A 26691-nucleotide genomic window follows, 5' to 3' on the forward strand; every position below is an offset into this window, starting at 1 on the left:
ATGAAAAAAAAATGTTCCATTTAGAATTATTCATAAAAAAGTCTCATTTTACTATCCTCGTAATAATGGAGTATACAACAAAAAAAATATATATTTAATTAAGATATAAAGGTGAATGTGAACAAACTTCCAATTTAAAACCACGGAAACCACGTTCCTTTCATATTTTTTAAGTATTTTTTATTCATAGATATTTCCATTAAATCTATTACAGAATTGTTTACATGCTGAATGTATTTTTTTTCTGTTATTTTGTGATTCATATTTTGCTGAATGCTTTCAATGACAACATCATTATCTTCGTAACATTTCCCTGTAGTATTTTCAGCATCCCTATTTCCCATTTGGCAGTTTTCTGTAAAGGTCTCTTCATTGCTCGTATGTTCAACATCATTTAATTTATTATTCTTAATATTTTTGCTACTAATATGTTCTAACTTTTTTTGTTCTAACATGCGTTCTACATGCTTTAGTTCTTCATTGTTTTGTTTTTTCTCTGCAGTTTTATTTGTTCTAACTTTTCTTTTCTGCTTACTATTATGATAAGTGTTATTCTTTGCATTTGATTCGTTATTTGTTTCCTTATCTGCGACAAGTGCATGACTTTGTGATTTTTTATTCGTTTGTCTATTTTCAATATTTGGAATATTGTTACCCACTTCAACTGTGTTTTTGTTATTATCTATTTTATCTTTTAAGACAGTACTTTTTATATTTTGAGTGACTTCACTATTATTGTCACACGCTTCCTTCAATAATTTGGGTTGTAATTCTTTTTTTTTCCTACTCCTTTTTTGATTCGTTTTTTTCACATTTTTCACATTTGTATCTTCCTTAATACTTAAATCTTCAGAATTATTATCCGATGATATTTCTGAAAATGATATATCTTGTAAATCTGAACAGTATTCATATACATTTATATCTGTCTCCTTTTTACTATCTCCGGTTTTTAATACTGATGTGCTTTTTCTACTCTCCAATCTGTTTTTATATAGAAATAGAATTCGATAACATATGCTACTTACATACTCTTCAGCATTCTTTAAAATTTTTCTTTTTTCTAAATCTCCTATATAAAATGAATTTATGTATGCGTTCAATTTCTCTTCATGTTTTTTGGTTGATCTTTTTTGCAAAATCTTTCGACTCTCCTTATAAATATGTATCGAAAGGAAATCATCCAAAATAGTTAGATTTAAAAAGTTTTTTATATAACTACTATTTTTCTTTAAAGCCATAACTGCTGCATAAAAATTAGAAGGGAAAGAACCTCTTAACCCTTCGAAACCTATAAACTCTTGAATATTTCTTGTTAGTCTAAATGGGATTTTTCTGTACACTCCTTTTGCGATTGCTAAATCCATATATAAAGGTTTTCCTTCAAAATACGTAGTTCTACCTGAACGCTTCGACAAAAGTATTTTATCTAAAGATATATGTAACCTAAAGAATATATAATTTAACATACACAATAGTGAATAACTCCTAACAAATTGATTATTCAAGATATAATAACTTTCCAAGTTATTCTGAATAGAATAAAAGTAACTTCTCATTATATTCCTGGGTACCATTTTACAAATATCTCTAAAATGTTTTTTTAAGCTTTTCCTTTCACATTCCTTAAAGACCTCAGAAAACCACTCATTTTTACTTAAAAAGTATATTAATTCTTCATAAGATAATGAACCATAATTCATATAACGTATGTCTCGTAAGATTTCTCCATTTTCATATGTGTTACAGACACTAGAATTACTCGCATTTATTATTTTTTCGCTACCTTTGCAAGTTTTTTCCTCCATTGTATCAATTTTTGATGTTATTCCCCTCTTACATCTATTGGTTTCATCATTATTAATAGTCTTCAGTTGTACTAGACCCTTTTTTTCATTTTTCCTCCTAGGTGAGTTGTTCTTCGTCTTAATTTGCTCGTTATTTTGCTCCTTATTTTGCTCGCTGTTTTTAACATTTTCAACCTTTACACATTTATCAATTTTTTCCCTTTCTTCTTCAAGTAAGGATACAATTTTATTTATCAAAAACGTGCGAATTGTATTTTTGATGAGATTTCTGTGATTCATTAATATATTATCCATGGAATATTTTTCTTTTTTGACGACCAGTGCATAATCATTATAAAGTTCCTTCAGCGTAATATCTTCAGTAGATTCATCCATTAATCTAAAAGAAGGATGTAACGGAGTATTTATGTTTATTTTAAGTGATAAACCTCTCTTTCTTGTGTGTGCAAACTTAAACATTATATTATTTAACAAAATTTGAAATAACATAAATTTATGTTCTGATTTGTAACGAATAAATTTGCATGGTTGTATTGTGTAATAATAAATATTTCCATCACTTGTTAATAAACTAATTTTATTCAAAAAGTAATTGTTTCGAACAGTAGAAAGAATGGACGAGTTTAATTTGATAATATTCGTAGGAACAAATAGGTTTAAATTACAGTGATAATTTAAGAATTCTCCTATATATTTCAATCTTTGTCCAGGTAGTTCAACTTTTACAGGTAAAGTTGAAAACATATCATATAAGGAATATGAGAAATCCTCTAAATGTTGATTTTCTTTTAATGAATAAATAATTATAAAAAGCATATCCTTCCATTTCTTGACAAAATTTGTGAAAATACCTAATGAAAAGAAACTACCTTTATACTGATTCTCATTTATTTTAACATTCTTTAAATTATCCATATCTGTTTTTTCTTTCCTTCTCTGACCTTCAAATAATTTCGATTTTACTCCCTTATCTTTTTTTGTATTTATAATCTTTTCAATACGCGCGTTTTTTTTTAAATATTTCAGATCCTTTTTAAATTCTCTCCAAAATATATTCATTCTTTTAATCACCGTAGTATACTTTCTACTAGTTATATAATTTTTTTTTATTTTTTCCTTATATCGCTTATACATAATATGTTTTTCTGTGAATTTTTGAATAATTTTAGATACATGTATTTGAGAATATGAAAATTCCATACACTGATTAAATAAATTATTTACAAAATGAAAGGTTTCCTCATGCGCCTGAAATCTGGTGTAATTCAAAATTTCGTTGCATATATGATCCAACGATAAAAAAATATCCGAGTGCTTGCACTTATATATATTCAATAATTGATCAAAGCCGTCTTTGAATAAATGAGAATATGTGTATTCATTTGTACTACGTGTAGCAGCAGTATTAATCGTGCTAATATTCGCGACATCATTCGAAACAGAGTTTGCACTAGTGTTCATACATATTACATCAGTTAGTTCTGTATTATTTACACCCATTTGGGTTTTCCTATTAGTACTATTTGCACCAAAATCTACCATATTCATTTTCTGCATCATAATTTGTCCATTATTCCTTATACTAATTGCACTATCTCCATTATTGCTACTGACACAATTTGTGCAAGTTCCTCTGTTATTATTTTCAGTAGGTACATTGAATATGCCCATATTTTTATGATTCGTTATATTGCACGTTTTCATATTCTGAACATTGCATACCTTATCCTCTTCTGTGTTAATATATAACATTTGAGTGGCACTGCTCTTAACATTTTCAATGGAATCATTTTGATATTTGTGAGAACTCCTTTTTTCTTTCTCATTTGACAGTTTAATATTAGGAATTTCGAATTTATTCTTTTCACAATTTTTCTTATTTGTATTTTTCAAAATATTATAACTATTTCTAATTAACAATGAATTACTTTTTATTCCTATTTTTTTGTTAATTTCATTCAAATAATATAATTTGTCCTTTCTATCTATATGAAGAGTTCTGAAGTCATAAAATATATCCTGTGGAAATTTACGCATTAAAACATAAAAAATTTTATGAAAATATAAATAATTTTCCCCTTTCACATTTACATTGTTCATTAAGAAAGGTAGATAGAATAACCAGATATTTGGGGATATGTTATCGCTGTATTTATTGAACGTCTGAATTATCGAATTGTCGTTCTTATTATAATTTAACATATAAAATACGTTACTTAAGTAGTAGAATGCTTTATGTATATTCAAACTTGAGTAAATTAGATAAGAAATTAATGAACTTAAAAAAAATGTTGTATTTTTGTTCTCCTTAAAAGTTTTATTACAGTAATCTGCCCACACAATCCACGAATTATTCTTAAGTGGGTACATTTTTAATGATGTAAGGAAGCATTCTTCAATTAAATTTCTATCAAAAGTATAATATTTTTTTTTATCACATTTGCAAGTAAAATCGACATTATCTTTCGTTTGTTGTTTTTTTTTATTTCCTGTTTTAACTCTTTTTTTCTGTTTCTCTTTATTTTCTTCCTTTCCGTTGTTAGTTTCCTTCTGGCAAAACTGATTATTATCTAATATCACATTTTTGTTCTCATTCTCATCTACGTTTTCATTATTTAATTTTTGAAATTTCTTGTTTCTTCTCCTTCTTTTTACGTTTTTATTATTAGTCTGCTCTTCATTTTTTTCCATAAATGTGTTACTATTTATATGTTCCTCTTTCTCCCCCAATGGATTTTTATTGTGAACCCCCATCTTATTACTGGCATTGTTATTACTGTCGTCATTCTTATTAGCATTTTCGCTATTTTCATTATTATTACTATTACTATTACCATTATTTTTGCTCCTATCTACATTGGCATTGTTACATTCATCGATCTTCTTCATTTTGGAGCTATTTTCACCTTGAATAACATTCTTAATATTTATTATTTCATTTCCAACGTCTCCCCTCGTGCTACCCTTATTCACGTTCTTGCAACCCACACATTTTGATTTAGTACTTTTTTCAATAAAGTTATTTCTATACAAAAATAAAATAATCTTATTCATGTTACATAGAATTCTTCCTTTCATATAAAAAAACTCACTTCTAAACTTCTCATAATTAACAATTGGCAAGGAATCAAAATTAAAAGTGTTAATAAGATTTAATGAATTAATATAACATTTCAATTTCTTCACTACCCTAAGAAGAAAATTATTTTTTTCTAATTTTTTAAGGTTAATACATATGTTAAAATACTCATATTCCATATTTGTAATATACATAAAATTTTCCTCATGAAATATGTTTACTCTTCTTTCTTTTCTGTGATAGTTCTTTTTACTACACAAATCAGTTTCATCACACACTGTACTGTATTTTTCAAGCATATTATATGGTATATTATAAGTGTTGCTACAGATGTTACTCTTAATTAATTTTTTTAAATTCATTTTTATTATTTCTATCTTATACATATAATTTCCTTTCGCATCGGATGTATTATTATTATAATTTATAAAATTCTCATAAATTTTGTGAAAATAACTGTAGGACATAATATTCATTTTTCTCATATTTTTAATATGACATAACGCGCGATAACTGTTTTTCTTTTTTGAATTTTCTACACTTCCATTATTACATACGGAAAGCAAACCACAGTTCTCCATAAATATTTTGCAAATTTTTAAAAAAAGAACTTTCCACAGATAATCATATTTCATATTGTTAATATCTTCATAAAAATAAATACTTTTGTCTTTATTGCAAATATTAAATAAGTTATGTAATAGGTATATTAATTTTATTTCTTTTTCTTCTTTTTCTGTATTTTTTCTATTTATAGAATATTCTTTTATAATTTCTATACTTGTTCTTGCATGTTCAAATAATTCTGCATGTGCACATAAAATACTCATGTTACTATTTTTATAAATTAATAATTGCCTAACTTTATTAAGTAATAAACTCATTCCATCATTTATGTTATCTTTAACTCTTTTTATATGTTTACTCTTCAAATCAAATTTTAATTTTCTCATTAGGAGTGTGTTACCCTGTTTATTCATGTTATATAAGACTTTATTTTCTTCTTTACATAACATATCTTTATGCCCAGAATTAATTTTCCACAATTCATTCTTCCCTGTATCTATTTCATCAATCCCATTATGTTCATTATAACATATATTCTCAATAATTATGTCATTATTTTCTTTTAACTTATCAATTATTTTCTCTAAGTATAAATGCGCAATATTGTTCATACAATCACTTCCACCACAACATATATTTTCCAGGGCGCTCAACTCATTTATGCAGGCTAAATAGTTATTGTTGGTACAAACATTCTTATTATTATGATTGATGCAAATCTCATTTTCATTCCCATTATTTGGGAGATCCTTAACTTTATCACAGATCTCATCTTTCTTATCAACCATGTCATTTTCATTCTTGTTATTATCGTCATTGTTTTTAGTATCCACACACGTTTGTACTTTTAAACTGTTTTTATCACTCTTAAAGTAATCATCAATAGTTGTTTGAATTTTTCCGTTATCTCTTTTATTAGATGTTAAACTGTTTAAACAATTTCTTCCACTCTTTCTGCTTTTCGCATTTACATTTCTTTTTTTCAAATTTCCTTTATCAACTTTTGCATTTTTTTCTTTCTCGACAATTTTCACACAGGTATCATTTTCTCCGTTTATCGACTTACCTCCTACCTGTTCATCTACCAGTGGTATTTTTGTTGTTATATCCTTTTTTTCTTCACTACTACACTCTATATTTATAACCTCCATTTTTTTATCTACTTGCATACATTTTAAATTATCATTTATTATACTATAAACCTTATCTAAATTTGTTATATAGTTACTTCTTAACGATTCATAATTGCAATTCAAAAAAACAGTAGTTTTTTCCTTTTTTTTTTTCGAAATCGACATACCCCCACTCAAATCAATAGCTGTAGAGTTATAAATATTTTTTCTTTCCTTTAAATCGGTTAATTTCATATAACTCTCAATAGATGTTACATTATTAAAATAATTCAAACTATCCATCCAATTTATTTTATTAATGTTTACTTCTTCTTTTGTTAAATGTAAATTTTCATAATTAATGAAATGTTTTAGATAAGAATATTCGTTTTTGTAATAAAGATTATAATGGTTAAAGAATAAAGTGTTTGATAATTCATTATTCCTTACATAGTATTTTCTTAAAGCGTACACATTATCATATTCGTTTAAAGAACTATTTATTTCTAATAAAAAATTGATGATATGTTTACAAGTATTATAGTTTTTCTTCACCAGATATTCGTTATTTTCATCTATTGTACCTAACTGTTTCGTACTTATAGCCAACATATTCTCCTTCTTACTTTCACTTTGATCCTTCGTTTCACAAGGCTTCTTATTTCTATTCTGTTTCCTATTTTGAGTTTCCTGCCCATTTTCAACATCATACGCGTTTTGAACTTCACTCCTGCTTTCAAACTTCCTTATTCTCCTCATATGGGAAAATAATAATATCTGCAACATGCACTTCGAAATTTCATATGTGCAAAAATTCTTCGCACAATAAAAAATAATTTCCGTGGGGATATATAACATAAGGTTAATCTTAAATACACATGTCAGCGTGGTTTCTAATACGTTAATTTTATAGTCATTTGCAAACACATTATTCTGGTATATTTTGTTATTATTCCAACACGTACTAAATTTAGAAATGGTTTCTCCTTCATTTCTTGAGTTACTAGCTTTATAATAGTTTGCGAACGATTCATAAATTCTAATGTAATTATAAAGAAACTGTACAATACAAAAATTCAAACGATTAATTTGTTGGTTACTTAAAATATTAAAAAGTTGAGGAAAAATTTCAATCCACATGTATCTACAATAATCCTTAAAAATACTCACTAAACTTAATATAGGTTTAAATAAATATTTGGCTTTAACGAACTTTTCTTTGCATCTATTTATAAAAAGTTGTTGCTCTATGCAGTATTTTGTTAAATAATATTTCCAACTATTAAAATCATCATTATAGTTTTCTGTATTAATTTCAACATCCCTTTTTTCTGCTATATTATTTTTCTTAATTTTAGAATTGTTCTTCATGTTGTTCGTATTACTATCAAAACTTTGTGTTTTGAGAACATGTCTATTTCTTTTAGTTTCATTTTTTAAATTTTTTTCACTTTTTTCATTTTTCTTCTTACACAAAAATGGAACCAATCCTTGGGTTTGATTTTCTATACAAACATATGTATCAACATTATGCTTAAAAAACGAAAATAAAATATGTAAAAAAAGGGATATAAAATACTTGTCAATAATGTATTTAAAATAATCATTCCTAAATAAGAAACATATAGTTTCAAACAGGTCGTTGTATAAGAAATATTTCTGAAAAATTTGTATACATGCATGTTTAATTTTTGGAAAGAAAGAAAATGTCCCTCTTAGAATATTTGGTAAAAGATAACTTAAGAACTTATTTTTCATGTCAATAAAATGAAACTTATCAACATACTTTTCCTTTTCCTTTTTAATAAAATGCAACAATATGTCATAATATTTTACGTAACAAAAATAGTCATCAGAATAGTCAAAAATAATTAATTTACTTATTATAGAAGCCTTCTCTTCAGAAGATAAATTTATACGTAAGTTCTCATTTTCATTATATATGATCTTTTTCAATTTTTTTCTCTTCCTCAATAAAAATATATCCTTACATAAAACTTCCTCAATAATACTTCTTTCATATAAATTATCATAAAATTTTATTCTTTTGCAATATCTTTTTCTTATCCCTTTATTTGTATTTTTTTTACCATCTTCATTATTCATGAGTATTTTCCTTTTATTATCTTTTTTACAACTAATAGGAACTGCATTTTCACAGCTATTCTTAAGTATAGCACAGTTTTCACTTACCCTTTTATGTAAATAATGTGTACATAAGTTATTATTATTATTCTTTCTACTATTCTTTTTTTTATGAAGTACTTCTCTGTATAGCATACTTTTCCTTCTTTTTTCATATCTTACCCTATCCTTCGAAAAATGATACCTATTTAAGATTTTATAATTATACATATAAATACGCAAGTTACAATTTTTTGTATGCATACTATTTATGTACTTTATGTAATGGCTAGCCTCAAACATTTTCCTCGTTTTTCCGTTTAATTCATTTATTATTTTTTTCATTTCCATTCTTTTACTTAATCTATTCTCCTCATCTTCGTCAAAAGAAGAAGAACAAGACATATCAGCAGAACTTACATTAGAGGAACATTTATATAAGCTTCCATCACCAGCAGAGTATACATTTGTTATATGGTTCTCAATAATGTTTAAAATGAACAAGTTAAAGTTTGAACAATTTTTACGCTCCATTTGTAGTAATAATTGTAATATCTCAAAAAAGTATAATACATTTTTCATTTCGAGTAAATGTATGTTCATATTTATTAAAAATATTAACTGTTTGAGAACTATTAATTTTCTCTTTTTCTGAAAGCAATAGCGTGCTATACACTTTAACTTACTTAAGAATTGCAATAAAAGAAATCTAATTAAATCTTCATACTGTTTTGATATGTTCCTACTATGAATTTGACAGAAAAGCCCAAATATGCTTAGGCTTGTTTCTAATTTCACATTAACAAATAGCACATTATTTACATAATACACCTTTGTCATCTTATATTCATCCATTCCATTAAGACAAATGTATATTAACATTTCATGTAAAAACTCAATTTTCTTACATATATTTTCTTCCCTTTCAAAACTTCTATCAAAAATAAAGTGGGAACATTTATCTTTTCTACGCTTTTGTTCCTTAATATCACAGTTATTTAATATATTAATAAAAGTTGGCATAAGTAAATTATGTGATAATATTATGTGATGAATTAAAAAAAGAATTGCCTGTTGAATCTTCACATTATTAGAATTTATTAGTAAGCAGAAAATACAACTTAACATATGTAAATTTTTGCAAATATTCCTTTTATTTACATATTTGAAGAGCACTTCTAATATCATATAAATGGTTTTTATAATATACTTATCGTATCGTTTGTTCGTTATTTCACAAATACATTCGAGTTTATTTATGTAATTCTTATTCGTAATTTTCCCATTAACACTTTTCTCCTCATTAGTAATTTTCTCACTAATAATTTTTCCCTTATTTATATCACTAAATGTATATGAATTATTAATAATTGTTATTTGATTATTATTTATTCTATTACAATCATTAACATTAAAATTAGAGTCTCCTTCTATCACATTATTCCTAGTTGCGTCACTTTTCATATAATTACTTTTTTCCAACTTCATTGTGTTATCCATGGAACACATGCTCAAAAGGTTCTCCATATTTTTCAATTCACATGACACCCTTCTAGTAAAAGGACGTTTGTTTAAATGGTCCACTCCTCCAGTGTCATGTGAAAGTACATTTAATTCTTCCTTATTGTAATTATTTAACTTAAATGAATCATTGTTATTTTGAGTATTATACTGTCCATCTTTATTATAATTATTAGTTTCAAAAACATTCCCTGTTACTACATCGTTATTCTTATTCTTTTCATTTTTATTTATGCCATTTTTATTTTCGTCATTCTGAGTATCAACCTGGTTAATACTTAAAGATAAACTCTTCATATTATTAACATTCTCTTCGACACTGTTTATTACACTTTTTTTTTTTCTAAAACGCTCCTTTTTGGAACATTTTAACTGATAAAAACTCATCAGCACCTTATACATATCCAAATACTTAATCTTTACATTATCCTTAATTCTTAATATATCCTCAAGGATAACAAGAATTCTATTCCTTACATCTTTTTCATGTAACTCATTTCCATTTTGTATTAAAAAAGAAATAATCATATTCGTAAAAACATTCAAAATACTAAAATTAACACTTATGTATTTGTACTTTTTAATTACATTGACAATACCGATAAGAAAAATCTGTCTTTTATCATCATTTATAGTTTTCATATAATAATTATACATTGCATCTGTTAATTGAGCTAATGTTTTGTTTTTTTTGTAATATCCATTTTTGCATTTTCCTACATTATTTTCATGAACGGTTTGTCCTCCTTTCTCGTAACAAGATGAAATTTTTTTTTTATTATTATTGCAATTCAACATGGTGTTCCGCTTTCGTTCCCTCAGTTTGTAACTTACCATAGTTGTGTCAACATGTCCATTGGAGCTTCCTTTCTCAAAACAATAAGCTATTTCTGTTTTATTATCTGCTTCTATATTTTCGACATTATTGAACTTTTTTAACACAACTCTGTTATTCTTTATATAAAACAAATCATTCACGCAGCTGCAAAAAATATTGAATTTTATTAATTCAAGTACAGCTTTTAAGGAAAATATTAAAAAATGCTTCTTTGTACTATTAATATGTATATTATCGGTAAATTTTTTGAAATTCTTCAAAATTGAAGCTATTACGTATGGGTATATATTAAAAAAATCATACTTATATTCTAACAAAAATTCTAATATGTGTAATTTATTTAAAATACTTCCATCCCTTTTTATAAGGTTAATAACGAAGTTTCTATGATTAAACAAGTCATAACATTTTAAACTGTTATTTTTGAACACATAATGATATAAATTTCGTGTGTAATTACCCGCATTATACAAATAAATATTCTTATAATAGCTGTATAAATCATTTTGTTCTTTATTGTCCATTATTCTATTATTTCTTCTAAATTCGTTAAAATAAAAATAATTTAAATAATTTCTTTTTTTATAACATTGCCAAATCTTACTTTTATACGAAATATTCCTATTTTGCACACTACGCAAAGTAATTAAATTTTTCAACTCTTCCAAATTTGTTCTGATTAAATTTTCTTCTTCATTTTTATAGCTAAATATTAAATAAGGATAAATCTTTCTCAAATCACTTATTCTATTACTAAAGTAATATTTATAAATACTAATTATATTTCGAATGCTCAACTGCTTTATATATTCTGAAGGAGAATAAATAAACTTCTTATTAATTTTTCTCACATAAATAAATAACAAACGTCTATTTCTTTTGCATTTCACTTTTCTTACAATATCTATAAGCAAACTACATATAATTAATTTATTTGCAATTGTTTCCATACAACGACCTCTATAATCTAGTAAAGCTTTTAAAGTGTACGCAATTTCATTTGTATTAAAAAATAAATTATAACTATAAAAAGGGTAAAATCTAATATTGTTTTCTCCTCTAAATACTGACATATGAAATAAACAATAATCATTATTCACTGTTGATGGATTTGTGTTGTCATTCAACTTATATATAAAAGAACTATTCTCCTCATTCCTAATGGGCCTTATTGTAGTGTACTTATTATTCCAATATATATTCCCGTATGCGTTATTATACTTTAAATTTGCACCATTATGCTCTTCCCTATGTCTTATATCTACATACACATCATAATTACGACATTTAATGCTATTATTATTACTAAATCCATTGTTATAATAAATCCTACCATTATTTGAGTCTTTATTATTCAAAGAAATATCTTCACGATTATTTTCTGCATAGTCCCGGTTATATATATTCTTCCATTTATTACTATTCACCTTCTCTACTTTAGTATTAAAATTGTTAAAACAATTAATATAAGAATCGGAAAACAGTTTGGCAAGAAAAATCATAAAAATGCCGTTTTTATTCAAACCATTTGTGTTCTCCCTATCATGTGTATTTATTAACCTATTTTCAGCATCCTGAAAAATTATATATTCTATATTTTCAATAATCCGGATATATTCTTCTAATATTGGTGTAATTATAAATCTCACAGATGTTTCATAAAATTTTCTTAGAATTGAAAAATTAAAGTTATGCAAAATATGTATAACAGTAAAAAACAAAAATCGTTTTTCTCTGAATGATAAATTTCTCATTGCATGTTTTCTAAAAAATTTAATTAAATAACTGAAATTTATATTTCTACTTGTACATATAATAAAAGATAGCATAATAAACATATTAGTCCTCAAAAAAAATAAATACTTGTTATTTTCCATACTATCGAATGCATTCCGTTTATACCCATTGTTATTTCTTCCTAACGTTTTAGGTACATCCTTTTCAACTTCACCATTTGATACATTTAAAGCATCTAAGTTTACGTATTTATGTAAATCCCCAGAAAAATGGAAGAAAATTATAAATATTTTAACACATTTTTTGCACTCATTATTATTCAAAAAGAGATAGAAATTATTATCCTCCAAAAATAAATATTGACTAATCATATAACACACACATACATACAATATTTCAATTATACTTGTTTTATTTCTTTTAATTCTTTCTTCATAAAAATTCATATAAATGTAAGAAGGTTCATGTTTTACTAAAACGTGAACGACATTTATAACACAGAATAAATTATATATAAATTTGTTATTAATAAAAAGAGATGAATTAATAGATTGACCTTTCCCATTGAAATAACCTTCCTTATCTTCTTCTTCACCAGATTTCTCAATAAGAATCTCTAAACCCTCTCGCAAGTATAATATGCTTTTTTTTTCCAAATTCATTTCAACGTTTTTGTAAATAAAATCATTCAACTGGGAATTATCAAGAGTGATAATTTCTTTAATTAGTTCATCATTTATACTAAAAGAATATATACTAAATACATTTAACAAAACTGCATTTGTTCTAACATTAGAAATATATCTTAATAGAATACTAGTAAGGAAATTAAAATTATTAAAAATGTATTTTCTTAATCCAGTTAAATGTTTTAAATTTAATACGGACACAAAACATGAAAACAAATTGTAGTTTTGTCTAGAATTCATAAAATACATAAAAGCATGTTCGTAATTGTTACAACACAACAAGCTTAAACTGTACTTATAAAAACTATTTATTCCAATACGGCTATTATTATTATTCGCAATGAAATATTCTAATACACTTCTTTCCTTATATGTATTCGTATTATTATCTACATCATTTCCTATGCAACTATTAACACTTTTGCACATATCGTTCCTCATTTCGAACATGCCTGTGTTAATTCCATTATTGTTGGTATGGTAATTATTTCCCTTAAAACACAATTCAGCACATACATTTCGATCTCTATCAACATTACCGTTATCGAAAATGGAGCGGTATTCATCTGCAATAGTTTCACTAATGTTACTAAACCTATTTTCATTAAATATCAAACCGCTACCATAACTCCTTTCATGTTCCATTGTTTTCTTCGACTCGTTCAAATAATTTATAGAAAGAGTACCTCCTTTTTTTACACGCTTATGAATGCTTAATAACAAATCAACTATATCCCTAAATTGATCATAAGTCAATTTGGCTATACTAAAAAAGTTATAAAAAATTGCCATTATTTGCTCCACATCTTTGCTATCACTTTTATCATATGCACCTTTTTCATTAAATAGCTCTATGTACTTAACAAACCCTTGCAATAAATATGAAGAGAAGAGATAAGGAAATAGGCAGTATATTTTACTAAGACCAACAATAAAATTTTTACTCAGCGGATAACATTTTTTTTTTAAGGCATATGATAAATTACATAAAATAGACTTCAAATATAATTTTAAATCACTCTTATTCAATTTCCAAATATTTAAAAAAGTTCTGTTTATATTTACTAATTTCGAACTACTAAACCTACCATCATTTTTAAAAACATTTCTATCCACTGAAATATTATTTTTTGTATTGTTACCACTTGGATAATTTGCTTCTAATCTTTTTACACCTCTTGTTAATTCTGCATTATTTGTATTATTTTTCACAACTTTAGATTTAATGTCTTCCTTTCTCATTATATTCGTATTTTCATTCTTTCTTAAATCCTTTTCCTGCTCATCGTTTCTTATTAAATAAAATAAGATCTCTTCTGCCCTAACACATAATTCTTTCTCTTTGCTAAATAAAAAATTAAGCAATATGTGTATACAACGATTGTATAGATATATGTGCTTCTCACATGTCACTGAATTCACTACTGGCAATAAATACTTATACAGCGGATGAGAATAATAAATTCTTACGAACATCATAAAATACATAAAAAATTCAATAACAATGTTATAATCTTCTCTTAAAAATTGCTTCCTCATAAATTGCTCCTCTGCAATTTCCTCATTTACAAATTGCTCCTTTTCTAATAAATTCTTTATATATTCCTTACTTCCATTTTCTTTTATTTCATTTCCAGTGCTAACACCAGTATATTCTTTATATTTTTGTTTCTCTTTCTCGTCAATTAATGTCTTAACCTGATTCAACTGCATATCCTCTTTATCTTTAAAGTATAAATAAAAGTCCTGGTAATAGTTTTTATACTCATCTTTCCTATTATTATTAATATTGTAATAGTTACTACTAAATTTTATATTTTGGCTGTCACCTAAATTTATGTTATTCATATTCATCTCAACATTTCTATTCTCCTCAGTTAAGCTGCATTTATTTTCGTTATAATTTAAATTATCGTTACCTAAATTTTCCGTTTTCGTATATTCAAAATTGTTCAATTTGTGATCATGCGCACTTCCACAAATTAAACTACTCTTATAATTCGATTGTTCTTCTCCTACAAAAGAACTATTACTATTTACGTTATTGACATTCTTATTATTTACATAATTATAAATTATTTCCTCTTTATTTGATGTACCTTTGTTTACATTTCTATTAAAATAATTATTATTATAAATATTCATATAGTTTATACTATCTTTATTAAGATCTGATCTATTTCTCACTTCACTATTTATATCTGTGTAAAAATGGTCATCCCATTTTATTAAATTATCCATCATATTGTCATTTCCTTCTTTGTTATAATTTACTAAAGAGTTGTCTGCTATATTTATATTTTCCATTACAAAATTATTATTCAGCGTTTTACTAAATCTATGCATACTTCTTTCATCGTTTCCTTCTGTACACTCAGAAAACTTATTATTAAAATATAAAGAAAAATAAGAATTTAGAACTTTTCTTTTCACTCTCTGCTCATTATAATTTATAGTATCATCCATATTATAATTTTCGTAATTTTTTTTATCAATATATTCCTTAAAATGTTTAGAAATTCTATCAATGTTACCTGATAACATATTCCTTTCTTCATTTACAGCTATACTTATGTTATAATCTTCATTATTATTATCCCCTCCAGTCAAGTGTTCCATTTTAGTTGGAAAAAAACAGTTACGATCCCTTTTTTTTATTTTTTCATATAAATTTTGTAATTCTTTACTTTTCTGCTCATTGAGATTACTGTTATACATATTAGAAACCATGTCATTCATGCTGTCTTTACTGCTGTGTACATTAGTATAAGGATAATTTTTTCCATCTAACATATTAGCATTATTAATAATTTTTGGGCAATTATCCAAATTAAGATTACATGCACTGAAATTCTTAAATTCATTAAGTATATCATTTGAGTTAAAGTTTAACTTCTCATCATATATGAAATTTAAATTTTCGTGTTCATGTAAATTTATATTCATACCATTGTTTGGACACATATTTACTATATTACCATTTAGAATGTAATTGAAATAATTATTGTTATCATCCTTTTTTCCTAAACATTCTATAATTTGCACAATATCCTCTATTAATTTTCCTATAATGTTAAAATCAAATTTTATATACGGTTTCTGTGATAGAAAAAAACAGTATATATCTACGTAAGTAATTTTACGATTTAGCGAAGCTTTCCTAAAGTTAGTAATACAATAATGCTTCAAGAATAAATCCTGCAAACATGTATTATTTTTTTCACAATATTTATATGTTAACAAATCTCTTACATCGGATCTTACTATCTTTGCTACGATAACAAATGCCTTTTTTATAAAATATCTATCTTTCTGTTCTTTATTTAAATTATAAATAAATATTTTTAATATGTTAATTAATATTTTACTCATTTTTCTTACATCCTTTTCATTCCTTTTATTTTTTTTTCTTAATGTCAGAATATCCCATGTGTATATTTCATCCTTATTATACCAAAAACATGTTCCCTTTAATAAACGTTTATCCTTTATGGAACTGTTTTTATTTTCATTCGTCTCAGTCGAATGATGTAGCTTCAATTTATCAGATTCACTACAACGATGCGCCGCCTTTTCATTCGTCCCAAAAAAAGCTCTTATTTTTTCTACGTCACTTTTTATTTTGTTAACTGTTTCTTTCTTAACATATTTTAATAGCCTAAAATCTTTGTCATTAACATTGCTGTTACTAGTATATAAATTATTTACATCATCTACAAATGTGTTGTCAGCTGTCTTTATGTTATTTAAAATGTATGTATTAATTTCACCAACGTAACCGATATATAAGGATGAAATTACTAAGGAAAAACATTCTTCAATTAACAGTTGTACAATTCGGACATATTTCAATTTTGATCTTTCATAACAAGTTAATAACATATGAATGATACTGTATATATTATATTTTACCCAATATGGGTGCAAAATTCTAATGACTTTTAATAATAATAATAAACCAAAAATTTTCTTCTTGATTTTTGACTCATTACATATATTACATATATGCGTACATAAATCTGAAAAAAAGCAAGATTTCAAGCATTTTTTAATTTCCACAGGTTGCACCTTTAATACAGTTTTTATAACCTTTTCCACAAATTTTAAACCTTGCACACTAATTTGTACGAAATGAGGGTGATATTCTATTAAATTACAAAATGTATAAATAAATGATGATACATCCATTTCATTATTATGATACTTCATATAAATAAAATTTTCTTTTCCCAATAGTACAAATCTATTAGATAGAATCAAAGAAATTCTCCTAATAATATGTTTAACTATTTGCCTTAATATATCCTTCCATGTATCATCATCACAATTGCTTTCACATCTGTTCTCATTTTCCCTAATAGATTCAATGCCCACATTTCCTTCATCCTTTTTATTTCGTACTATCCTTTTGAATCCTACCATTTCGTCCTTCTTTGGTCTTTTTTCATTTATTTCAATTAACAAAATTAAAAAACAGTACATTAATTTTCTTATAAATTTATTATTATTATCTCTATAAATAAAAGTATATTTATATAGATACTTTATGCATTGACACGTTTCGAATGAATACCTTTTATTTTCATCGCTGCATATGCTATTTATTTTTTCTCTGAAGGCAGTATCATCATAAATAGAATTTTTATGCGCAGATTCGTTATCTTCTGCAAATATTTTGCTAGAAAATATGAAATCTTCATATTTTGAACTCTTTCCCCTTCTTAAATTAGTTCTTTTACTATATCTTTTTTTGAAAAACACATTACAACCACTTAAATTCTTCTGCGTAGATGCAGTAGCATCTGCTTCTTCTGCCTTATTAACATCATTTAAACAACTAACACTGTTGTTGTGGTCTCTTTTCTTAAAATCATTATTCATAGAACCAACCTTAACCATATATTCGTAAAATTCTGATATACACTTTGCATGATCAAATATGAAAATAAATATTGTAATTACTATCCTGTAACAATTAATCCTCAAATCTCTTTGAATGCAATTAAAACATAGATCACTTTTACAGAAATATTTCATTTTCTCATTATCAATAAATCTTTTATATTTATTAAAATTAGTATTTTGTATAAAAAATGATTTCATTTTTTTATCATATAAATAATTTCTTTGATCCTTACAGTTGTAATCACTTCGATGACTATTCATATTTTCAGAATGCGTTTGAAATATGTTCTTATTCTTTTCACTTCTTTCATCTAACCTTTCAAAACAATGTTCCTTATTATCATTCCTCCAAATATCTATCCTCATTGCACCGTTAGCATTTGGATAAATGTTCCTTGTATCTTTTCCGATAACAGCAGAACTGACCTTAATTTTCTTACATCCTTTTTCTTTTTCATCTCTGATTTCATCAGACATCTTTCTCTTCTTCACATTTTTTAGCTTTTTAAAACTAAAAAAAAGGAACATTTTATTTCTGTTCTTCTTCTTCCTCTTTTTCTTTTTTGTCCACCTTAATTTTGTTGCTGCATGCATCCTAATAAAAAATTTTCCCCTAAAATGGTTTGTTGAAGACTTCTTATAATAATACAAATACTTTGAATTATTACTCTTCATTGTAGTCTTCAAAATTTTATAACAATAATTTAACGTTTCTTCAAAATCTATGTGATTTATAACGCTATCAAACTTATTGTTAAAAATATCATTCATGAGTAAATTTAACAAATTAAAATTATTCCAAGAACTGCTACAGTTCTTGTCTGATTCAGCTTCTCCTATATTTGACATACTATTCCTATGCAAGCAGTTGTTATTTTTCTGTATTGTTTGATTGTAATTTACTTCTTCAACAATATTTGCATTACAAATTACAGACGGTTCGTTTTCTAGGTTTTTTTCATTCTTTTTTTCCTCTTTTATAATTGCATGACCAACGTTACTTGACTTTCTTCTGACCTTTTTTCTATTTCCACTATTAATGATCTGTTCATCTATATTTTCTTTTTTTTGTTTTTTTGTTTTTTCATTGTACATATACTCATTCGTTTTAATATTTGTTACTTTTCCCTCTTCATTACGTGTACTTTCATTTTCATCTTCAAGTAATATGCCTTTTCGCTTCTTGTTATTATCAGATATATTGTAATTACTGATATTACTATTATCAATAGAGCATGTGTTTTCTATTTTTAAATTTATCAGAGTGTTTCTCATTGAACCTTCTTCTATTATATTACTCAAGAGCTCCTTTTGTTCATTATTTCGATAAAGGCCTCTATTAATTTCCTTCAATGCTTCTCTACATACATGGACATCCTGGATACACCTTTTTTTGCTGTTTTCTTTTATTTGCCTTTTTAAAAAAAAACCTATTCTAAAGTTTGTTTTTACATTACTTTTATTGTTAATATCATAATAATAACTGTTAATTAATTCATTATTTTCGTAAAATTTGCAATATATTCTTAAGATAGTATATAATATTTCCACAAATGCTCTATTTAAATATTTATTTACTTCTCCCTCCAATAGATATTTCCTCCTATGCATTACACCTATTTTACACAGGAAATTATTAGATAAATTTCTATAGAAATCATTTAAATAATATTTCTGTTCATATATGCTATTAAAGTTAAATTGAAAAGAAATTTTATTTTTTAATAACTTCATTAAATTAGTAAAAATGAACGATTTCTTTCCATTCTTGTATTTATAAAAAAAAGAAGAAGAAATATTACATTTTATATCATTGTTATTAACAGTACACACATTCTGCTCAATTGATTTTAATGCAATTTTTATTCTATTTATATTTTTTGAATTTAAACAAACTATTAAAGACTTCATATAAATATGAAAATGTTCATTCATAAAGTTTTTTATTGGTAACTGTAAGCACATTTCGCAAAATAACATCCTATATAATTTTGGAAAAGATAAATATAACCTTTCAAACCAGCTTAAAAAATGATCAATTAAAAAATTTTCCTTTATATCACACTTATAATTTATCTTATTCCCTTGTAACTGATTACACCCCTCATTATTATATTTAAGGTAATTATTTCCACTTCTTCCAACAATAAACGACTTGTCGTTATTTCCGATATCCTCAGTAATTTTACTTCCCTTCTGAAGAGTATTCGAACGCTCACCTCTATCCTCATTCGCATTTAAAAAAGCCTTCTCTGCATTGTTCACGTTCTGATATCCATATACACTATTATAAAGGCTTCCCATTAAATTGTTATTTTCACTCATATTTGGACTCATTTTCGCATTCACGTTTGTATTCATATATTTCATAAGTTTAACATAGTTTAAATTATAGGGATGAAAAAATGTTTCAAGCTGAAAATTAAGTCCCTTTTCATTTTTATTATTCATTTTAAGTTCATTTGCAAATGTGACAAAGCATATAGTCTCAAGGAGAGATTTTAATAAATTAATCACTTGAATGCACTTACTATCTTTCAAAATTATGTCAAAACAAATATCACATATCATTTTTAGCTCGTTTATAAAATGAACGTAATAATTAGAGTAATATTTTATCACTGTCAAAATAAAGTACATAAGTTTTATGGTTAACTCGTTATATGACAAATAACTATTAAATGTATTGTTCATTGAATACGAATTATACCCCATAATATGGTGATCTGTTCTAATATAATCATTAGACGTTAAATTTCTTTTCTTTTTTGCTATCTTTCTTCTTAACTTTTTTGCACTCATCATATCAAACATTGTCATATTGTTCGTAACAGGCATTTTTAATATATTTTTATCCTTCTTTCTATTCTTCAGCAAATTAAATCTGCATAGTGAACGAGTACAACTCTCATTTTCATCTGATAAATAGTAATTTAAAATTTTTCTATTAAATTGTGCGTAATGTATATACTTGTTAATTTTTTTCTTTTCGCCATTTATGTTTAAAAATTTACCATCATAAATAAATAAAAAATTTGTAGGATTTATTATATCACGTTTTCCTAAGTCACAAAATATATAATCAGTATTTCTCTTTTTTTTTACCTCATTTGAATAATCTAATTCTAAATTATTAGTTTGACTTTGATCCGCATGCTCAAAATTTACTTCATGATGATATCTAAATCCTTTAAACAAGTTTATATTGTTCAATAAGACGTCATTTTTATAATTCGATTCAAGATTGCTCATATGACCTACTTCATTTTCATATTCTTCTAAAATGTGCGAATCAAAATAATCTATCGGTATCCCAGATTTATATATTCGCTCATGTCTTCTTCTCCTTTTTCTTTTTTCCTTCTTTATATTACATACATAATACTGTTTGTTGAAAGGTATACAATTATCCAATTTTGTGTTTTTCGGAAAAGACATTAATATTTTTCCTTGAACATTCTTATTCCAAATATTTCTTTTTGTTTTACGTTCTTTATTATTCACTAACCCCTCAAACGCATATATACCTCCTTGCCTCATTAAGTTGAATTCATTTTTTGCACTAATGCCATTGTAAATATAAGAACACCGACCATCTAATAGCCTCTTATCCTCTCTAGTTTTGTAATATTTACCACTATTCAAATTGTATGTTCTATATGCACCTTTATCCTTACAAGAAGCTGATTCGTGAATATATGTTGTGCTTGATTCTGAATTATCAGTATCGCAGACGTTAATTAAACATTCGTACGGCGAACACAACTTATACATCATTTTGTAATAATATATGTCCCTTAACAATTTACTTCTCATATTTTTATTAAAATAAAGTAATGGTTTGAAATTATTTTTAATTTTTAGAAACTTCTTCATCTTCATAATTAAATAATTCAAACAAACTTTGCAAAATAATAAACTTGTACTGCTCAACGCACCAAGTATTTGAAAAATATAAAATATTTGCGGATATTGAAAAAGTAATTTAAATAAAATATCAATAGAATAATTCATAAAATCATGGAAATTATTCCGACTTAAACAACTTAGAATGTTGGCACACATGTATAATAATTTTTTTTCTTCACTTTTTATATAATTCACACAATGGAAAACTTTTGTTTTGTCTTCTTTTAAAAAATTATTAACATTCATATTAATGTGCGAATATTTACTACCACTGCCGCAAAATTTTAGATCAGCAGAATCACACGCTTTCCTTATTTTCATTATCTTTATTTTCATACATCTTTTTACACTTTCTCTTTTAATTTTTAAATTTACCACACTAACAAACGAAAAACAAGAATTAAATAAAATGGAGCATATGAGCATGCGGTAGAATATTTTATATATTATTTTTAGCCATTCATCATTCAGTTCATAACAAAGAGCGGACTCATTTTCCAAATATGAAAAATTAGTATACTGTATATCGTACATGTCTTCAAAGGTATCATCTTCATTTACAATTTTTTTCTCCTTATTTACTGACCACTTTTCGCTTAAATCATTTTCATTATTCTTAATATTTTCACATCTATCATCTTCAATCAATTTAGGGTCGCAATTACTCATACCATAAAAATTAAGATTTTGTTCTGTACTTAAATTATTCCAATTATTATTTTCATATACATAATTATTGTTCCCTGCATTTTCGAATTTATCATTAATAGTTTCATATTGATTATTTGTAATAATAGAATTACCATTATTACAATTATTACTATCATAATTAGAACAAATGCCCTTTTCTGGAATATAACTGGAAATAATAATGTTCAACTTCTTTTCATTTTCATTATTATAAGCATTCATATAGTTAGATAAATCATTCTCAATTGCATAGCTACTAGTATAACTGTTTTTAATGGCACATGTATTTTCACTTTTCCGGTTCATATGGTTAAATTTATTTTCTTTACTCCTAACTAAGCAATTGTAACTATTAAAAAGAAAATCATCATTCTTGGATAAAAAATTTAAAGGTATATATTCATTGCTATCTGTGTTATAGTTAATCTTATTCATATTATCACAAAAAAATTTTGAACAAGATTGATTATGCGTAAAAGAATTCCTGCTATCAGTAAAATTCCTAAATTCTCCCTTATTACCATTGTTTTCATTATTGCTCATACACGTTTTACACATACTGTACAAATTATTAGAAACATCATCCATATTAAGGTATGCGTTACTAACCCCATCCAAGGAATTCTCATTAGAACATTCATTATAATTCATTTTTACATCTTCGTTCAATAATATATTTTCTCTATTTCGATTTAGGTTATTTTCACTACTTTTATGTTTCCTTATATATACGTCATTACCATTTTTAGACGCCTTTCTATCATTATTGTAAGTTTTTCCATCTACATGTTTATCATTTTTATCATTTAGTGACACATTCTTTGCTTCATCAATGGTTTCATTCAAACAATGGTCCTGTTGCACACCCTCCTTGGATTTTTCATGTTTTTCACAGTCCTGTAAGTTGTTTTCATTATTTTCCTGCACATCTTGACTATTCTCTTCCTTTTGCTTATTTACAATTGCTTCTTTATTAAAAAACAAATAAATATAAAAAATATTATTTTTTATACATGCAAAAATGGCATATAACAAATATTTGTATTCTCTTAACAATTCATTCACATCCTGATTTTCCTCAATTTTATAATAAATATTATCAATTACTTTTTTTTTTCTTCTTTTTCCCCCACCTTTACAAGTATAATCTGCCATATATGAGCTAATTTTCATATTAATACTTTTTTGTAAAACATTTTTTTTTTTTTTTTTCCTAGATTCCTCTAAAGAATTTCTTAATAATATGGGGTAAAATGCATCATCTGAATAATATTTAACATAACTCCTGTGTGAATAAAAATAGTTTACTTTTTTTTTTATATTGCCTTTGTTATAAACTTTGTTCGTATTCCCTTTTTTTCTATGCCTTTTAAAATCGGCAATATCATTCATGTTACCTTTCACTATTTTGTTGTACAGGTTAAACAATTCATATTTTAATGAATTGCTCTTATGTAACATTATGTTTAAAATATCAAAATATAGAGAAAAATAGGACACATTTCTACTATTCATTCTGAAGAGTATTTCAATTATGTGAACTAGTAATTTAACACATATATTCTGAATAAAAATAAAGCTATTTTTGTTCATAATAACAAATGAATAATTAAATATACAACATTTTATTACATTATAATTCCATACACTTTTATCTTTAAAATAATAAAGTATATCATGTATTAATATAAATACATGTATATTTAAAAAAGTGTTATTATAATTTAAATAATTCTCATATGTAGACGGATTTAAAAAATATTTTAAAAAATATTTTATATTTTCCTTAAAACTTTCGTGTAACGTAAACCGAATATATTCAATAAATTTCTTTTTCTTTTCCATTGAATAATAACATGTATCATATTTTAAAAATTCAAGAATTTTTTCTATTAGAAACTCCTTATAATGAAAATATTTACTACTAGTACTCATCCTTAAAAAATAACATAACATATAAATAACGCTGTTTTTTAAGTTCACAATATTAGACAACTTACAGAAATCAACCTCAAATATGTCACAATCTATATATTTGTAAAATTCCTTTTTTACTATCCTTAATTTATTTCTCAAGAAATAACGACGACTATCATTAAATGGGATGCTTTGTGTATTCGTTCCATTATCATTTAATATGTGTTTGTTAAAGGAATAGTATCCCATACCCATCTTCTTATTAATATTATCATTATTACTGATACTAGTACACATGTCGATACTTGATTTCTCATTGTTATAACCACTTACGTATTCACTCGATAAAGAATTTTTAATATGATTTTCCTCAAATACATTGTGTTCATTAAAATATTCGTTATGATTAATTGAATTATCAGTATTAAAATTACTCATTTTAGAACATTCAATATTTTGTCCTATTTTTGATTTCTCAGAGTAGGTAATTATATCATTAAATAAATAACTGTAAACATCCCCTTTGATATTATGTGGATAAAAAAAGTATCTCCGCTTATCTTCATTTTCTAAACAATTATTGTTTAACAGTAATGAGGAATTCCGAAAATGATAATTATATGCAGCTTTAAAAATTAATTCTTTTGAATATGTAATATATTCTATAAAGAAAGACTTGGAATATTTAATGTCTAATATATTAAGAACTGAAAGTATTTTACTTAAAATTTTTATAAAAGTTTCATTATTGCTTAACAATTGCGGATATAAATTTATTATTATGTAATTTGATAAAATTATTTCTCTAACAACTTCTAACGAGTCCTTGCAACTTCGTAAGAACTTTTTTTTTTTATGTCTTTTTCTATATATATTAATTGCAGACTTCAAAAATTTCCCTCTCTTTACTTTACTTATAACTTTTCGATAAAAAACTTTTAAAACATTCATAGAAACAACATTAACATATTTATAAATATCAAATAATAGTAGATCATTTTTATGCAATTTGCAAATTTCTGAAATTATACCAATACAAATTAATTGATATTCTTCATTTTCATTTATAATCAGGTTTAAACAAACATTAAAAATTTCAATGATGTATTTTATGTTTCTAAACTTATGAATCATAGAATAAAAAAGGTATAATATGTTTTTTCGAAAAAAAAAAGACTTACTATAATAATAACATGGAGAGCAATCATTCATATAACTTTTTAATAAGGGATATATATCTGTTAAAAAATAACTCTCCTCCTCATTACTCATATATAACAAAGCCGTTCTTTTCGTATGAGATCCATTTTTCTCATCTATATCATCTTGTAACTTTTCATTCTTACACATAAAATTTATTGGCTCTAATTTTTCTTCTACTTCCTGCTCCATCTTCTAATATTACTATCATTTATATTTGTAGGTACCTATGTTGTGTTTGTTCCTATGTAATTTTAAGTATGCTTATTCAGGCGGATGAATGTAACTGTCAGTTAGTACATGTATGCAAATATATACATATATATACACATACATACATTCACATAAATACATATGTATATAGGCAAAATTGAGCAGACATATATTTAAACAGTCTGATGATGCATGAATATATACATACATCTCTGTATTCGTTTACACACTTTGTATGTGCAAGAATATTTGTCTGAATTATACGTGCGTATATGATTACAAATGTTCTTTTCTTTTCTTCAAAATTAAAAAAAAAACAAAAATTCAACAAAATAAAATATTACAAATATAAATGTAACAATGAAAAGTTAATGATGGTAAA

General features: G+C 25.2%; 1 protein-coding gene across 1 annotated transcript; it reads right to left on the minus strand.

Annotated features, from left to right (window-relative positions):
• Nucleotides 1-134: 134 nt before the first annotated feature.
• On the minus strand, nt 135-26288 carry PmUG01_14020400 (conserved Plasmodium protein, unknown function; the record flags this gene model as incomplete). The annotated part of the gene is made up of 1 exon (XM_029007749.1): nt 135-26288. The coding sequence occupies one exon, from the start codon at nt 26286-26288 to the stop codon at nt 135-137; it is 26154 nt and encodes an 8717-aa protein (XP_028864107.1).
• Nucleotides 26289-26691: the final 403 nt, after the last annotated feature.

Source organism: Plasmodium malariae (genome assembly GCF_900090045.1).
Source record: "Plasmodium malariae genome assembly, chromosome: 14".
Classification (NCBI taxonomy): Eukaryota; Apicomplexa; class Aconoidasida; order Haemosporida; family Plasmodiidae; genus Plasmodium; species Plasmodium malariae.